Source organism: Globicephala melas, chromosome 6, assembly GCF_963455315.2.
Source record: "Globicephala melas chromosome 6, mGloMel1.2, whole genome shotgun sequence".
Classification (NCBI taxonomy): domain Eukaryota; kingdom Metazoa; phylum Chordata; class Mammalia; order Artiodactyla; family Delphinidae; genus Globicephala; species Globicephala melas.
Genome location: NC_083319.1, coordinates 103,542,714 through 103,559,456, shown reverse-complemented (window position 1 = coordinate 103,559,456; position 16,743 = coordinate 103,542,714). Strand labels below are relative to the sequence as shown.

At 45.6% G+C, this 16,743-nt stretch overlaps 1 protein-coding gene and 1 long non-coding RNA gene across 4 annotated transcripts in view; one reads left to right on the top strand and one right to left on the bottom strand.

Moving 5' to 3' along the window:
• The first annotated feature begins 101 nt into the window (after positions 1–101).
• On the top strand, positions 102–7,358 carry PNMA2 (PNMA family member 2). The gene is made up of 3 exons (XM_030879081.2): positions 102–242; positions 3,247–3,378; positions 3,661–7,358. Exon 3 carries the CDS (start codon positions 4,116–4,118, stop codon positions 5,208–5,210), a length of 1,095 nt encoding a protein of 364 aa, XP_030734941.2. The 5' UTR covers positions 102–242; positions 3,247–3,378; positions 3,661–4,115; the 3' UTR covers positions 5,211–7,358.
• LOC132597509 (uncharacterized) overlaps positions 3,134–16,743 on the bottom strand; it is a 47,332-nt gene continuing 33,722 nt past the window's right edge. For 2 of the 3 annotated variants that reach the window (XR_009564402.1, XR_009564403.1), the window contains exon 5: positions 3,134–3,526. This is a non-coding gene — a long non-coding RNA (uncharacterized lncRNA). Of the gene's footprint in view, positions 3,527–9,513; positions 11,186–16,743 lie in introns of those variants that run through there. The other variant, XR_009564404.2, reaches the window with a different exon arrangement.

Here is a 16,743-nt window from a genome sequence, read left to right as displayed (position 1 = left end):
GGGTCTGGGAGGGTGGCCGCTGCGGCAGCGAGACCGGAGAGGCTGCCAGCTCCCGGCAGCTGCGGGAGGAGGGAGGCGCGGGCGGGGCGGGGGCGGGGCGGGGCTCCGGGGAGGGGAGCGCAGAGGCGGGGAGGCAGGGGAGGGCCGCGCAGCCGAGAGCCCCGCGCTCCGGAAGTGAAGCTGCCAGACCACCGGCTAATGGATGCGGAGCTGAGGGCCCGCTGACCGCTGTTGGCGCCAGGGTGAGTATGGGGCAGGGCACGCGGGGGCGAAGATCGTGGGGCGCAGTGCCTGGCCCCCGCGCCCCGCTCCCAGACCTGCCTGGCCCAGGCGCCTCTCCCCCACCGCATTGCGGAGGTGGGCCAGCGGTGAGGGTTCACCGTGGGGAGCGCTCCCTCCCTCTTACCCCGGCTGTGAGATGATGGATGGGGAAAGGGGCACACACTGGCAGGCGCCAGGACACCGGCGTGGGGGACAGAGGAAGGGGCGGCGCTGAAGGTGGGGGAGGCATGGCGCAGGCCGCGCGGCAACGTGGGGACCATACGAGGCGCGGATACGAAAGCTTCAGTCTAACCACGGGCCTTGGTGGGCTACTGGGAGCAGAGATTGAAACAAGGTCCTCACTTAACTGCACTCACGGTGGTAGGGGGGCGCGCAGCATGGCGGGGAGAGACACAGGGGCGTAGCAAATACGGAGGGGGTGGGTGTGGAGAGAGAGACCGAGGTCTGCGGTCCGTGCGAGTGTAGCAAAGCGTGAAGTCTGCAAATTCCAGCCCAGCACGGCGCCTTAGGTGTAGAGTGAGGTAGGACGCAGGCCCGCTATATTGCCCGAGGGCGCTGGTTACCGTAATTGTGCCAGTACGCCAAGCAGGGCCCAGCAGAATGTCTTCCTTTGGTACCTTCGGCCCCGCTCTCCCGCCAAAGAAGGGGGGACGATACACACTGAAGCCCACTCCCCAAATCTCCAGCCCTTCTCGGCGCCCGGGGCGCCCCACCTCGTTCCACCGCCCCTGTAGAGGACTGCGCCAGAGCCACGGGGTTTCCTAGGTTGCCAGAAGCCGAGCGCTTGGGGCGTTAGTGCGCGTGCGTCCAGGGCAGGGAAAGGCGATGGGGTGATGACTGCCTTGAGTTGTGCGAGGCCGAGAAGGGGAAAGATGTATGGGGACTTGTGTCTGCGCGAGCAGATCGGCCGCAGCCACCGGCTTGGTGGCATCAGAAGGCATCTTGATGTATGACAGTAACACGGCCTCTGAGGGTCCTCCTTTGCTTACTCCTATCCCCGTGTATTTTCCATGTCTCAGTCCCTGTCCAGGGTGGATTACAGCCCCGCCCCTCTCTCTACAGTGGCAAAACCCCGCAGAAATGATGCACATCCCTTGGCTGGCTCGAATAGGAGCTCTGGGCATGCTCAATAGCCAGGGCGGGTTTGGGCTGGGAAACTGTTGACCGCAGGAGCGTCGCGCCGGGCAGAGCAACCAAATATTCTGTACCATTGTCCTCCCTTGCCCCTGGCAGGATTAAATGCGGACACCCTGCCCTCCTCCACAATTGTGAGGGATAGTTCGGCGAATGGAGTTCAATTTGGAGGACAACCAATCCCAGCTTGAAGATAAGCCCACCATGATAGGTGGGCAGGAGTCTACGGATACGAAGGAGAGGAGGAAGGAGAGAGGAATGTCCGCATGCAGGGGGATGAGGGAACCAAAGGCAGGCACTGGGACTTAGCACCAGATGTGCTCTGCATTTGAATAAAGGACTTCTACACGAATTACATCATTTCCTACTCCCAGTATCCCCCTGACATGAGTGCTTCCTTATAACCACTTTCTAGGGTTCCAGGGTAGGAAAGAGATTGAGATGCTTTGTCCAAGGTCACTATCTAGTTAAATGATCCAACAGTTCCAGTGGGGTCTTCCGCCTGAATGTCTGGTTCCTTTTCCAACTTATCCTATCTTTACGTGAGAAAAGACAAGATTTTCTCATTTTTTCCCCCATATCCAAATATTTCCAATCCTGGCCTTATTGTGTATCAGGGACGTTTCGCTTGCCGTCTTTTTATTTGAAGGTTGCATAGAGATTGCCTTTGGAGGAAGAAGCCACCCAAAGGTAGCCTAACTTCGGTGTGACAGTTATGTAGACCTTGGAGATGTTTCTTCCTGGGTATCTATCTGATGCCTTATGACTTCTCATGTTTCCCCTAAATATTATAATGGAGAGGAAGGTCACCCCCATAAATTAGAAGAGGACCGTGAGGCATGGAGGGAGGTGTCACTGGACTCAGATCCCTGGAGCTGCTGGGCGAGGACGCTCTCTAGCATTTTGCCCTCCCCGCCCTCTGGCATGCACCCTCCTTTCAACCTTCCAGAAGGACTCGGGAGATGTGCCTGCAGCAGCTGCCTCTGTAGCTGCAGATTGGCGTCTGTGGCATATGGACCCCATTTGGACTGATGGAGATTCTTAGGGGAAGAATGGTCATAGCCCTTTAACACACACTCCACGACAGCAACGGGAGATAGACGCTCTTCCCTTTTTACATCACCCAGTCTCCACCGGCTGGACACAGACTTGCCTCCTCTTTTTTTCTTTGTCCTCAAATGACCCATTCAAGTTCAGATGCTATAAAGAAAGCATCATGTTACTAACTTAACATTTATAGCAAAAGAAACCCCTAGTTATGCATTTGCAAAGCATAGCCAGGCATAACCAAAGAGAATTAATTCATAACTCCAAGTTTATTTGGCTCTGAGATTCTTTTAAATTGTTAAACCTGTATTAAATTTTTGTATCTATGTTATTATATTAAAGTATATTATATGTTATATTTCTAGACCTATATTAAATTGATTTTAAAAGTTTGAGTGTTTCCTAATCGGATTTTTTTTTTTTTTTTTTTTGCGGTACACGGGCCTCTCACTGCTGTGGCCTCTCCCGTTGCGGAGCACGGGCTCTGGACACGCAGACTCAGCGGCCATGGCTCACGGGCCTAGCTGCCCCGCGGCATGTGGGATCTTCCCGGACTGGGGCACGAACCCGTGTCCCCTGCATCGGCAGGCGGACTCTCAACCACTGAGCCACCAGGGAAGCCCCTAATCGGATTTTTTAATCAAAGAAATGAAGCAACTCAATATTGTTTAGTAGATTTAATTAAACTGTAAAGGATTGTCATATTTTTGAATAAGTGCACTAACAGTCTTCACATTGGATATTATCGAGTCATAAAAGTACACTATTATTATATGTATACAGGGCGGCTTGGCTTGGCTGGAGCTGAGAGACACCCACACACCACTGTGCAGAGCTGGGTGACACCTTCCTGTGCTGGAAGCAGAATACATAAGCTCCGTGGCTGTCATGGAACGTTTGGGAACGCATAACCAGGTATCTAGTCATTTCTCCTGATTTCATTCTTCACGCGGGACAGATCTTGGTCCTGTCCACAACTGGGGCTTCATTAATTGGCATGCCTGATGAGCATATGGTGGGGAAGCCTGATGGCAGGAGGGTCCCCAAGAGAACGAAAATGTCACTGTAAGCAAAGAAGACTCAAATACAATGTGAGGCAGAATCCCTGGTCTACCCCCCACTTCCATCCCTAACCAGGCACTGATGCTTCCCGGGAAGGAGAGGGCTGTGTGGTGAAACTGAGCCTTGTTTCCCCAGGAGCCCAAGCCACTCTGCTGGGAGACTTCCCTCCAGGAGTTCTGGGTGCAAGAGTGAAGGCGACTCCCCACTGGCTAGAGAGAGCTGAGGCAGCAGAGACCCAGAGGGCAGTGAAAACAGCTCTTGCACACGCTTCCGATGGGGCGGCCCCGCCACGTGGCTGCATGAGAGAAGCAGCAGCCACTGGGCTGCAGAGCCACAGGCCGTGGTCCTGTCGCAACTGAGGTACTAACCACCCACCTTGGGTCAGGTCTGGAGACCCCGCGGAAAGTGCCGAGCTCTTGCCACTGGGCAGTAAGGGTTATTGGTACAGAAAACTAGGACCTAGGACCCGTTCACTGGTGGGTTATAAGTTTAGAAGTTCATCCAGGATATTCTCAATTCTAAGGCAACGCCCATCTACCCCACAAACGAATCTGTAGCCATAGAGTTCAAGCGAGTCAGTATCTGGGGCAATGGCGCTGGCCCTGTTGGAGGACTGGTGTAGGATCATGAGTGTGGATGATCAGAAATCACTGATGGTCATGGGGATACCCGTGGGCTGCAATGAAGCCGAGATTCAGGAGGTCCTCCAGGAGACTTTAAAGTCTCTGGGCAGGTATAGAGTGCTTGGCAAAATATTCAGGAGGCAGGAGAATGCCAATGCTGTGTTGGTAGAGCTTCTGGAGGACACCGACGTCTCCGTGATCCCCAGTGAGGTTCAGGGAAAGGGGGGCATCTGGAAAGTGATCTTTAAGACCCCGAACCAGGACACTGAATTTCTTGAAAGATTGAACCTCTTTCTAGAGAAAGAGGGGCAGACGGTCTCGGGAATGTTCCGAGCGCTTGGGCATGAGGGAGTGTCTCCAGTGGCCATGCCCTGTGTCTCACCGGAGTTATTGGCCCATCTGCTGGGACAGGCAATAGCACACGCCCCTCAGCCTTTGCTCCCCATGAGGTACCGGAAACTGAGAGTGTTCTCGGGGAGCGCTGTGCCCGCGCCAGAGGAAGAGCCCTTTGAAATTTGGTTGGAACAGGCCACCGAGATAGTCAAAGAGTGGCCGGTAGCAGAGGCAGAAAAGAAAAGATGGTTGGTGGAAAGCCTTCGCGGCCCTGCCCTGGACCTCATGCACATAATCCAGGCAGACAATCCGTCCATAAGTGTGGAAGAATGTTTGGAAGCATTTAAGCAAGTGTTTGGAAGCCTGGAGAGTCGTAGGACCTCCCAGGTGAAATACCTGAAGACCTATCAGGAGGAAGGAGAGAAAGTCTCAGCGTACGTGTTACGGTTAGAAACCCTGCTGCGGAGAGCTGTGGAGAAGCGGGCCATCCCAAGGAACAGCGCGGACCAGGTCCGCTTGGAGCAGGTCATGGCCGGGGCGAGCCTCAGTGAGATCCTCTGGTGTAGGCTTAGGGAGCTGAGAGACCAGGGGCCTCCTCCCAGCTTCCTGGACTTAATGAAGGTAATCCGCGAAGAAGAGGAGGAAGAAGCCGCTTTTGAAAATGAGAATACTGAAGCACCGGAAGATGGAGATGGCTACAGCCACTGGGATAATGGGGCCGGAGACTAAAACCCAACTCACAGGGGGACCCACAGCCGGCACGGGGAGAGACAGCCATTCTACCAGGCTAAGACCTTTTCAGTCTTTTTTTTCTCTAATTTATGCAGTTGAAATCAAGGCATTCAAGCCCGGTCTTGATTCTTCTTTCTAACAAAAAAAATATCTGAGAGTTTTTTGGACCCTACATAGATGATTAATTAACAAAAAATTAAATTCCAAATACGAGATAGTACGCCTAAAGGAATCTGAGCCACGTTTCCTTTAAATACCCGCCAATAGACCAAAAGAAAGAAATGATGTGAGAAAAAGAAAAATCTTTTGTCATCTATGTAAAAATCCAAGCTGTTTGAATTATCAAGTGTTTTCCTTTCTCACATCAGCAAGAGTACCGAGTACACATCTCTGAGTACCAAGCCACGTGAGGCAGTGTTCAAAGAGCTAACGGTCATAAACCTACCAGTCTGGCCCTGCTCTCAGGGAGGACATAGCCTCCGAGCATGAAAAGCTAAATAACCTTACGTGTAAACGAGTTCACGACGCCAATAGAAGCCAAGAGGAGTATCGTTGCCAAATGAGCACGACATCTCTATCTTAGGTTTCTCTCTTTTCTTACTTGGGAAGCACTTCCCGCTTCTCTGCTGGCTGTCAGATAGATGGTTCCAGGCAGTGTGTTGGGCCCTGAGGACACAGAGGTCCACAGTTGAGGGACATCCTCGAGAAAGGGTAGACATCACAGGATGGCCTGACGGAGCATGGGGCTGTGCAGGCCATGTTTGGATCCAGGCCAGCCTGGATAGAGAGGAGGAGTTTTAGTGGCAACAAAGGGCAAAGAGGAGAGGAAGAGAGCTCACCGTTACTGAGGACCTGCTCTGTTCCGGGCACTTTAGACATATGTCATTTTATGTGTACAGCACCCCCAGTGTGGTATAATTATGCTCATTTTAAAAGAGAAGGGAAAAAAAACTCAGATGGGTTACATGGTCTGCTCAACATCAAAATGCTATCAGGTGGCAGAGCCCAGACGGAAGTCCAGACCTCTCTGACACTGGCTAATCCTCTCTCCACCGTGATCACGGTTTTCAAATTGTGCTTTGTAGTTCTGCAGGGATTTTTCAGCAGTTCTATCTTGAAAATGTATGTTACACTCTTTAAATCTCTAATAAATAACAGATAGACACAAGCGTGTTGATATCCGAATTTTAACACACTGGCATTTACCAACAGGCTCGCTTTTGTTTTCAGATTGATTCATTTTGTACAGACCTTGGAAGAAAGGTTCCCTTGGCGATATGTGAGCACACATCCAAGCTTATTTTAATTCTTCATAGATTAAGGAAGCCATAGCATGTCAGAGGTGTTTAAATCAGGCCCGTGCATGTCCTGTGACGTCAAGTGTGCTTCAAGCATAAATGAGCATCATTCAGTTAAATGCTAGGCAAGGCTCCAACACAACTGATGTACAGCATCATGATAGCTTTGTATGTACAATAAACAAGTGGCTTAACTTCTGGAAATATCAGTTTCCTCATCAGAAAAATGGGAGGACAATAGAATAGGGTTGTTGCTAAGATCAAATGACATAATGCCTTTTAAGCACTTAGTGTGATGTCTGGAACATAGAAAGCCCTCAGTACATCGAGACTCTTTTTATTATTTTCACAATGCTTACTGTCCGGCCAATGCATGCTCTCTTCCTTTTCTAACAGTCCTGCAGTAACAAGTAAATATGTAATCTGCCTGTGAGGTTGTGACAACATTGCATTAGACACCGTTTTGGCTCTTGTGGTAAGTTTGAGTGTTTGTTGTCTGTTATCTTTGTGATAAATTTTCCAGCCATTGTTGACTATTGTTAGTGATTATAAGAAATAACTTCTTCTCTCCAATCGTGAATAATTTTAACTGAAGAATACCCTGAGATTGTAAGAAAAACATTTTCTTTAAAGAGGTACCATTTGTGATCATTGATCTAAGTTATATTTTTCAGTACTGTTCAACCAAAGTGATACAACTGTCATCCTGTACACCCTGATTGTTTTTTGTAGTCATGAAAATGGCCTTGTTGTTCTCATGTAGTCAGAGTATGCAAAGTAAAGTGTTATAAATGTGAAGTTATAAAATAAAAACATGCTGGTAATAAAATTCTGAGCTTTTTCTGCCTCATGTGTTGTGGTTCTGTATAAACTATGCTTGAAGAAGGGATTTCATTACTAAAAAAAAGTTGAGAGGTAAGATTAAAAAATCAAGCTAAAACCAAAAGGTCTTGAACTCTTCTAGAAAACCTGAGAGCAAAATGCTGGAATGGGAATACTTGGGCTTTGTCTCCAAGGATGAGAGAGCTCAGTCCACCCGTCATTGATCTCCCCTTTAAAATACAAGAAACGACAGACGGAGGCCAGTTCCCTTGGAGACCTCCAACTCATTTGCTTAGGCAAGTAACCGTACAGATACATTCACCAGCCTCTATCCTGCTAAGGGTGAAATGACCTAAAGGTGAAATACTGCATTTCTTGGATGAAATCATTTTTCACTATATAGATGTATAGAGGGGATAAAATTTCTCTTGCCTCTGGCCCTCGAAATTTCTCTTCCTCTTCTCTACAGCGCAATGAGGGAGCATTCCTCAGAGGCCGTACACAGTGCAGATTGACCCATTATAAGATGGGTGTCTGGAGGAATACCCAGCAGTCTCTCCCAATCACTTGAGCAAAACCTTCCGGGAGATTGGTCTCCCCTTGTACTTAATCTGTCTCCGGTCCTGACCCTGGAGACTGAGGCTTCCAAGATTACATAACCTACTGCTGAAGTTAACTTTTCACCAGGGGCCGCCCGCCTCTTCAGGCCAAGCCTCTCCTTCTGTTGTCTTCTGCTGTTCGTCCTAAACCCAAGACTCTCTGGTCATCTGTTCCCACCTTTACCCTCATGTCCATACTACACTGTGCCTCTTCCCACTGTTGATCTTTAAGACCCTCCAACATGCCAACTGGATATTCCACGAGGTCCTAAACAAACTAGCCTATATCATCAAAGTCCCTGCAGAATACCCTGTCACCATATTCCTTAATTGAACTCTGGTCCTCCTGGTGGTCTGTCGCCCTCAAGTCCCTTGAGTGGAAGCTGCTCAGTCTCTCTCACCTCAGGAGAGACTGGAGAGTGGTGACAGCATCTCTTTCATTCACCGTCATCACTTCCCCACTTGCAAACGCCTTTGCTCCCTCCTGGCATATCCTCACTCACTCTGCTGCACCACCCACTGTGGCTTGGTCCTGACAAGCCTGGACAGAGCATTGGCAAAGAAACTAATGTTCTCGGGGTGGGGGGATGCGGCATTTAGGACGGAATCTGGCTGGGTGTTATCCCAAGAAATAGGAAGAAAAAGCTAATGAATACAAACCATGTTCAAGGAAGACCTACAAGCAAGACTGGAAAAGCAGAGTTTTTAAGATAGAGCGTTGGAAGGTAGAGTTTTGAAGGAGTGGAACCTGAGATGAAGCATACAAGTGCGGTTAAGAGGATCTGAGACAAGTATTGTCAAACTCACTCGGGGTGTGTTTTGTTGTTGTTGTCTGACCAGCATAATCTTTGGACGGTCTAAAGGCCCAGGATCAGGGCAGACATCTCTCCCATCCCCCACCTGTTTGTGTGGACCAGGATCTTCTTGAGTTTGCCCAGGGAAGACTTAACACTCATCCAGAAGCTCTCTTGGGGTGGAAGATGGTGTCCCACAATGGGCTTCTCCGAAGCTAGCCTTCTCACTCTAGCAGGCCCTGGAGTTGTCCCTGGTCCAGACCTCCCTCCGTTACCCAACTCTCTGCAGTGCCAGAGTGGTCCTTGACATCCCAAATGGACATTTTCTTAAAAACCAGAGGAACGCCAGAAGTGTATGCCAAAGTCAATTCTATCATAAGAGAAAAAAACAGTGTAGGATTTCAGTGTCTCTTTCAGGCCACCAGCTGGAGCTGCCCATTTATTGTCTGGGCTGCTTTCAGCGGCAGCTGAGACTTCCCCATCTGCCCACACCCCGGCCCCGCCCCCTTGAAGGGAAAAGTTCCCAGAGGGAGGAGTTACCAGACTGCACCGTGGTGCTCAGGCTGGGAGCCACTGCAGGATGTCCCCAGGGAAGGGCTGGGAAGCTCAACACACCCCACCCCCCCCCACCCAATCCCCGTCCCATCCTGTCCCAGACCTGCCCCTGCTCTGCAGGCCTAAAGGCAGCCCCACTGAGGGCCTCTCCTGGCTTTGGCTCAACAGCTTTGCCAACAAACTCAATTACTAAAAATGAAGCTTTCTTGAAATAACAAGCAATTGTCGCAAAAGGAAACTTTCTTTTTCCAGCTTCATTGAGGTATAATTGACAAATAAAAGTTGTATATATTTAAGAAGTACAGTGTGATGTTTTGATGTAAGTATACATTGTGAAATGATCTCCACAATCAAGCTAATTAACACATCCATCACCTCGCATAGTTACCGTTGTGTGCGTTGTAAGAACGCTTAAGACAGACTCTCTTAGTAAATTTCAAGTGCATACTGCAGTATTATTAACTATAGTCACCATGCTATACATTAGCTCTCCAGAACTTATTCATCCTGCCTAAGTGAAAGTTTGTGCCCTTCGACCAACTTGTTCCCATTTCCCCCACCTCCCAGCCCCTGGTCACCACCATTCTACTCTCTGCTTCTGTGAGTTTGACTTTTTGAGATTCTACATGTAAATGAAATCATACAGTATTTGTCTTTCTGTGTCTGGCTTATTTCATTTAGGATAATGTCCTCAAGGTGCATCCGTGTTGCCACAAATGGCAGGATTTCCTTCTACAAGAGTAAACCTTGTATTGTAAATGAACATATCTAAAACATTGGAAACTGGGTTGGTAAAAAAGGGATGCTGATTAAGAAAACATGATGACTAAATGTAATCATGGGATGATTACAGGATGTCCCAGGATGGGATCCTGGGACAGAAGAAGAAATTTAGGGAATAACTGAGGAAATCTGAATGCTGTGTGGACTTTAGTTAACAATAATGTATCAATACTGGTTCATTTGTAACAATGTACGTATTGTTCATAATAGAGGAAAGTGCGTGTGGGATATCCAGGAACTCTCTATCCAATAATTCTGTAAATCTAAAACTGTTTTAAATAAAAAGCACATTAACAACAAAAAAAAAAAAAAAAAAAGAAGGGACACTGAGTTCTGCTGACTGGTCAAACTAATGCATTCCCTGGTAATATCCCATTCAAGGGTGTTAGCCTTTAATGACATTTCCTGAGCTTGGGGACCTGCTATTCCAAATAGTGGCTAGTGAGATGCAAACTGGTAAATATAGAATGGATAAACAACAAGGTCCTACTGTATAGCACAGGGAACTATATTCAATACCCTTTGGTAAACCATACTGGAAAAGAATATGGAAAAGAATGTATATATGTGTATAACGGAGTCACTTTGCCTTATAGCAGTAATTAACACAACATTGTAAATCAACTATACTTCAATTTAAAAAAAATACCCAAATAGTGGCTAGTGTACATTTTAAAGTTTCTAAGTAGAAAGCTGTTATATAGGCCTGAGGCAAGTGTAAATGTCTAGGGCTGGGTGTGTTGCCATCTTGGGAAAAACATCTATCAACCAATCCAGAATTTCCAGGGCTGTTTCCAATTTCAAGGTGATTTATGGGTCTAAAACTAAGATAGTAATCCTTTGGACTCCCAAGCCCTGTCACTGGCCTGGGTTTATGGCTACAGTTGGCCATGTGGGGTGAGGACCCAGGCCATATTCAGGGCCTTGGATGGGCTTTTAGTTGATGACTGAGAGGGCAACCTGGCAGGACCATGGAATCCCTAGGTCATATTCCTCCCCGGGACCCTAGATTTTATCAGCAGCTGAACTACGGGGGAGCTCGTCCTCCTTGACCAGAGCCTGGCTGGTAGTTGTTGGGTGCTTCAGAGCACTCGGTGGCGTGGGCCTGAAATGTATTCCACCTGTAACGAGAATGGTTTTAGCTTAGGAATCCACCCGAGTTGTACTACAAGGGATAGGGTCTGGGCCCATGTACCACTTCTGTGACCAGGAAGGCTGTGGTGTTTGCCAGGAGTGGGCAGGTTAACCTGAACTGAGCAATCTGTTTATAAAGTAGACGAAGTCCTCAGGGCACAGGGATGGGCCCTGATACATACTGAGGGATCAGGAGAGAGACCAAGAGGGCTATTCGTGCCTCCTCCCCCCACCCCAACTCCTGACACTTCCAACCTACACCAGAAACAAAGGACTGAGCAATGGAAATTAAAACCTAGAAACAGACAAGGGGTGAAACAAAATATAAGCAAGGGAACAGACAACCCCAGACAAGTATGAAGAAAAACACATATAGGCACATCGTAGTCAAGCTGCTGTAACAAAAGATAAACTACTGTAAACCAAGAATATCTTGAAGTGGCCAGAGGAAAATGGCGTATTTCACAGAGAGAAGTAATCATAGGAATTACAGTCTTCCCTCAGTATCCTAGGGGCATTAGTTCCAGGACCAATCCGGGACGCTCAAGTCCCTTATATGCACAGTAATTGCATATAACCTATGCACATCCTCCCGTATACTTTAAATCTTCTCTGAATTACCTATAATACCTAATATAATATAAATGCTATGTAAATAGTTTTGCTTTTTGGAACTACCTGGATTTTTTTTTTTTTTTGGAATATTTCCAATCCGCCTTTGGTTGAATCCTGGATGCAGAACAGGCGGATATGGAGAGCTAACTGTACTGCTGACATCTCTTAAGAAAACATGAAGGCCAAAAGGGCAATAACATATTTAAACCACTGGATAAAGAAACCTTGTTCAGCTAAGATTTAGTACAAATTTGCCTTTAAAATCAGCTGAACCTAGAAATATTTGGAAGTGGTTGGCAGGTTATTGAACTATTTGGGTTTTGGGTCTTCTGAGGTCAGTTTTAGTAGTTCAGTTTTCTGATTCTTTTCCATTTTATCTAGTTTTTAAAAAATGTATTGGCATAAATTTGTCGGTGTTCTAGTCAGATGTTTTTAATTATTAATGCTTCTACAGTTATGGCTCCTTATTCTATTGTTTGTGTTTTTGCACTTTATCTCTGGGTTAATATTCCTCGAAGTGTAGCTATTCCATCTATGTTTTTCAAAGAATCAGCTTTTGGACTTGTTCATCCTCTCCATCATTATTTTAGTAATTTTTGTTCTTTTTTTATTATTTCTTTCATGATGCTTAGAATTAATATACCATTTCATTTCCAGCTTCTTGAAGATTGTTTCTTCTTTTCTGTTTCATGATTTTTTTTTTTTTTTGCGGTACGCGGGCCTCTCACTGTTGTGGCCTCTCCCGCTGCAGAGAACGGGCTCCAGATGCGCAGGCTCAGCGGCCATGGCTCACGGGCCCAGCCGCTCCGCGGCATGTGGGATCTTCCCGGACCGGGGCATGAACCCGTGTCCCCTGCGTCGGCAGGCGGACTCTCAACCACTGCGCCACCAGGGAAGCCCCATGATTTTTTTTTTAAATGTATTTAAGCATAGAAATTTATAACCAAGTATCACTTTAATTATATCCCATAATTTTGTTACATAATACTTTAAATATTTTCATTATGGTTTTTTCCATAAACCATGAATTAGTTTTTTGAGGGGTGCAAAGTAGTTAAAGATATTGTGATTTAAAATAAATACATATTTCAGTCTTCCAGCCATAGTTCCTAGCTCACAGCTCTCAAAATTCTTGTAATTTCCTGAGAAATAAGAGCAAAGGGAGCATCTTTTGTTATAATATTTGTTCTCTTGTTCTCAGTTCCTGAAATGGCTTCAGAGCCATAAAGGTGAAATAGGTGTCTTGTTATTCACAAGCCCATTTTCACCAGAACTGGGTTTGTGTTAATGAGGTGACTTTTGGAAGTCCCCTAAGGATGGGGGCACTGGTTGCCAGGGGGACCGATCATGAACAGACTGTTGGAACTTTCAGTCCCACCCCCTGACTTCTGGGGAGGGGAGAAGGGCTAGAGGTTGAATCACCAATGGTCAATAATTTAATCAATCATGGTTTTGTAATGAGGCTCCATGAGACAACCAAAAAGGAGGGGTACTAGAAAGCTCCAGGTGGAACCAGAATGCTTCCATGTGCCACCATGCTGGACCCCAGGGCTCCACAGAAGCTCCTTTATTCAGAACCTTGCCCCATGCATCTCTTCATCTGGCTGCTGATTCACATCCTTTAATTTCCTTTGGAATAAACTGGTAATCTGGTGAGTAAGCAGGCTTCCTGAATTCTGTGATTCGCTCTAGCAAATTAATAGAACCCAAAGGGGGACGTGGGAACTTCTGATTTATAGCCAGTTGTTCAGGAATATAGGTAACAACCTATAAGCCTTGAAAGCTATAAATTTCCTTTGTGAACTGCTTTACCTGCATTCCACAAATTTTGATATTTTTTTTATTGTTAGCCATTTCAAAATATTTCCTAATTTCTCTTATGATCTCTTTTCTGATTCTTGAATTATTTAGTACTATGTTGTCCAGTTTCCAATATGTGGGTTTTCAATCATCTTTTTATTATTAACTTCTAATTTAATTCTTTTGTGGTAAGAGAATACACCCCGTGGTTTCAAAGACGTGTGATCTAACATATGGTCTATCTTGGTGAAATGGTCAATGTGCACATGAGGATAATGTGGACTCTACTGTTGTAGGTTGCAAGTTTTAATTAAGTCAAGTTGGTTGAAAAAGTTGTACACTTTTTTTATTTCCTTGCTCATCTTCTGCCTACTTTTGTGAATTACTGAGACGAGTGTTACAATATGCAACCATAATTGTGGATTCGTCTGCTTCTCTCTTTTGGTTCTTCCAGGTTTTGCTTCTTTTTTGCATATGGATATCGAACTGTTCCAGCACCATTTGTTGAAAACACTATCATTTCTCTACTGAATGGGTTTTGAATCTTTGTGAAGAATTAACTGACCATATATGTGGGCATCTGCTTCTGGACTCTATTCTGCCCCGTTGATCTATTTGTCTATCTTGGCACCAATACTGACCATCTTATTTACTATAACACTATAATAAGTCTTGACATCAGGTAGTGTAAGTCCTCCAACTTTGTTCTTCTTTCTCAGAGTTATTCTAACTGTTTGTGATCCTTTGCATTTCAATGTGAATTTTAGAACAAACTTCTCAATCTCTACCAAAAAAGCCTTCTGGAATTTTGTTGGAATTGCCTTTAATCTATGGATCAATTTGGGGATAACTAAAATTTTGACAATAGTCAATTTTCTGATCCATGAACATGGTATATCTCTCCATTTTATTAGGTCATGTTTAATTTTTATAGCAAGAGTTTGTAGTTTTGAGTATTGGGGTCTTACACACTTTTTGTCAATTGTATTCCTAAGTATTTAATATTTAATGCTATTGTAAGTCATTTTGTCTTTTAATTTGTTTGTTGCTAGCATATAGATCTACAATTAATTTTTATATATTGATATGTGTCCTGCAACCTTGCTAAACTCATCAGTTCTAGTAACTTTTTTTTGATGTCATGGATTTTTTTGCATAAATGATTATGTCATCCGAGATTAAAACAATTTTACTTCTCTTTTCCAATCTAGATATCATTTATTTCTTTTTCTTGACTTATGGCACTGGATGGAACCCACAGTACCATATTGAATACAAGTGGTGAGAACATCATTGTCTTGTTCCTGATCTTAAAGGGAACGCATTCAATATCTTACCATTAAGTTTGGTGTTAGCTGTAAGTACATTTTTTTGTAGATATCTGCAATAGGTAGAATTTCTAAAATGCTCCCCCAAAATCTTCCCACTAATCCCTCGAAAGACTGAATATACAAAATGACAATGGGCAGACCATATATAAAAAAATAAATCTCTGGCTCACAACTTCTGCAGCAACCAGCCCCAAAGAGTCAGCACTTGGTCAGTAACTGCTAGCTTCCCTAATTTTTGCCTCCACTTCCAACTTAGGAACAAAAAGAGAAAGCCAGGGCTTCCCTGGTGGCGCACTGGTTAAGAATCTGCCTGCCAATGCAGGGGACACGGGTTCGAGCCCTGTTCCGGGAAAATCCCACATACCACGGAGCAACTAAGACCACGAGCCACAACTACTGAGCCCATGTGCCACAACTACTGAAGCCCGCTCACCTAGAGCCCATGCTCTGCAAAAAGAGAAGTCACCGCAATGAGAAGCCCACGCAACACAACGAAGAGTAGCCCCTGCTCACTGCAACCAGAGAAAAGCCCGTGCACAGCAACAAAGACCCAACACAGCCAGAAATTAAAAAAATAATAAAACAAATAAATTTTAAAAAATTTAAAAAAAGAGAAAGCCAAATATGCTACCCTTGACAATCACATGGGATGTTCTGCTTACAATTAGCCCACCTCCACCTTCCGTATGCCAAAAGCCTTCAATAAGATCTTATGGTAAGCCTTCCCCTTTTCCCACTCCCCAGCCTGATTTTGAGTCTCTGCTAAATGCAAGTGATGGTGTCTTGCCTTTGTTCTTATATCAGTGATCTTCATTTATCCCCATGCCCTGGAATCTGCGAGCATGATGAGATCTCGTTCCTGTGATTATGTTATGTTACATGGCACAGTTGACATTAAGAGGGAAATGATCTGCGTGGGCCTTATCTAATCACATAAGCCCTTAAAATTAGAGAAGTTTATGGGCCAAAGACCTTACCAGACGCCTCACCAAAGAAGATATACAGACAACAAATAAGCATATGAAAAGATGCTCCACATTATATGTCAATCAGGGAAATGCAAATTAAAACAACAATAAGATACCACTACACACTTATTGCAATGGCCAAAATCCAGAACACTAGCAAACCAAATGCCCACAAGGATGCAGAGCAACAGGAAGTCTCGTTCACTGCTGGTGGGAATAAAAATGGTGCAGCCACTTTGGAAGACCGTTTGGTAGTTTCTTACAAAACTAAACGTACTCTTGGAAATTCCTGGGCAGTCCAGTGGTTAGGACTCGGCGCTCTCACTGCCGGGTCCAGGTTCAATCCCTGGTTGAGGAACTAGGATCCCATAAGCTGAGCAGCTCGGCCAAAAAAAAAAAAAACTAAATATACTCTTACCCTGCCACCCAGCAGTCACGTTCCTTGGTATTTACCCAAAGGAGTTGAAAACTTATGCCCACAGCAAAACCTGCATGTGGTGTTTATAGTAGCTTTATTCATAGTTGACAAAACTTGGAAACTACCAAGTTGTCCTGCAGTAGGTGAGTGGATAAGTAATGGTAGTACATCCAGACCGTGGAATGTTATTCAGCACTAACAAGAAACGAGCTATCAAACTGTGAAAAGACAAGGAGGAACCTTATATGCATATAACTAAGTGAAAGAAAGCAATCTGAAAAGACTACTTACTGTATGATTCCAACTCTATGACATTCTTGAGAAGGCAAAACTATGGAGACAGTGGAAAGATCAGCAGTTGCCAGGGGTTGAGGTGAGGGGTGGGATGAATAGGCAGAACACACGGGATTATC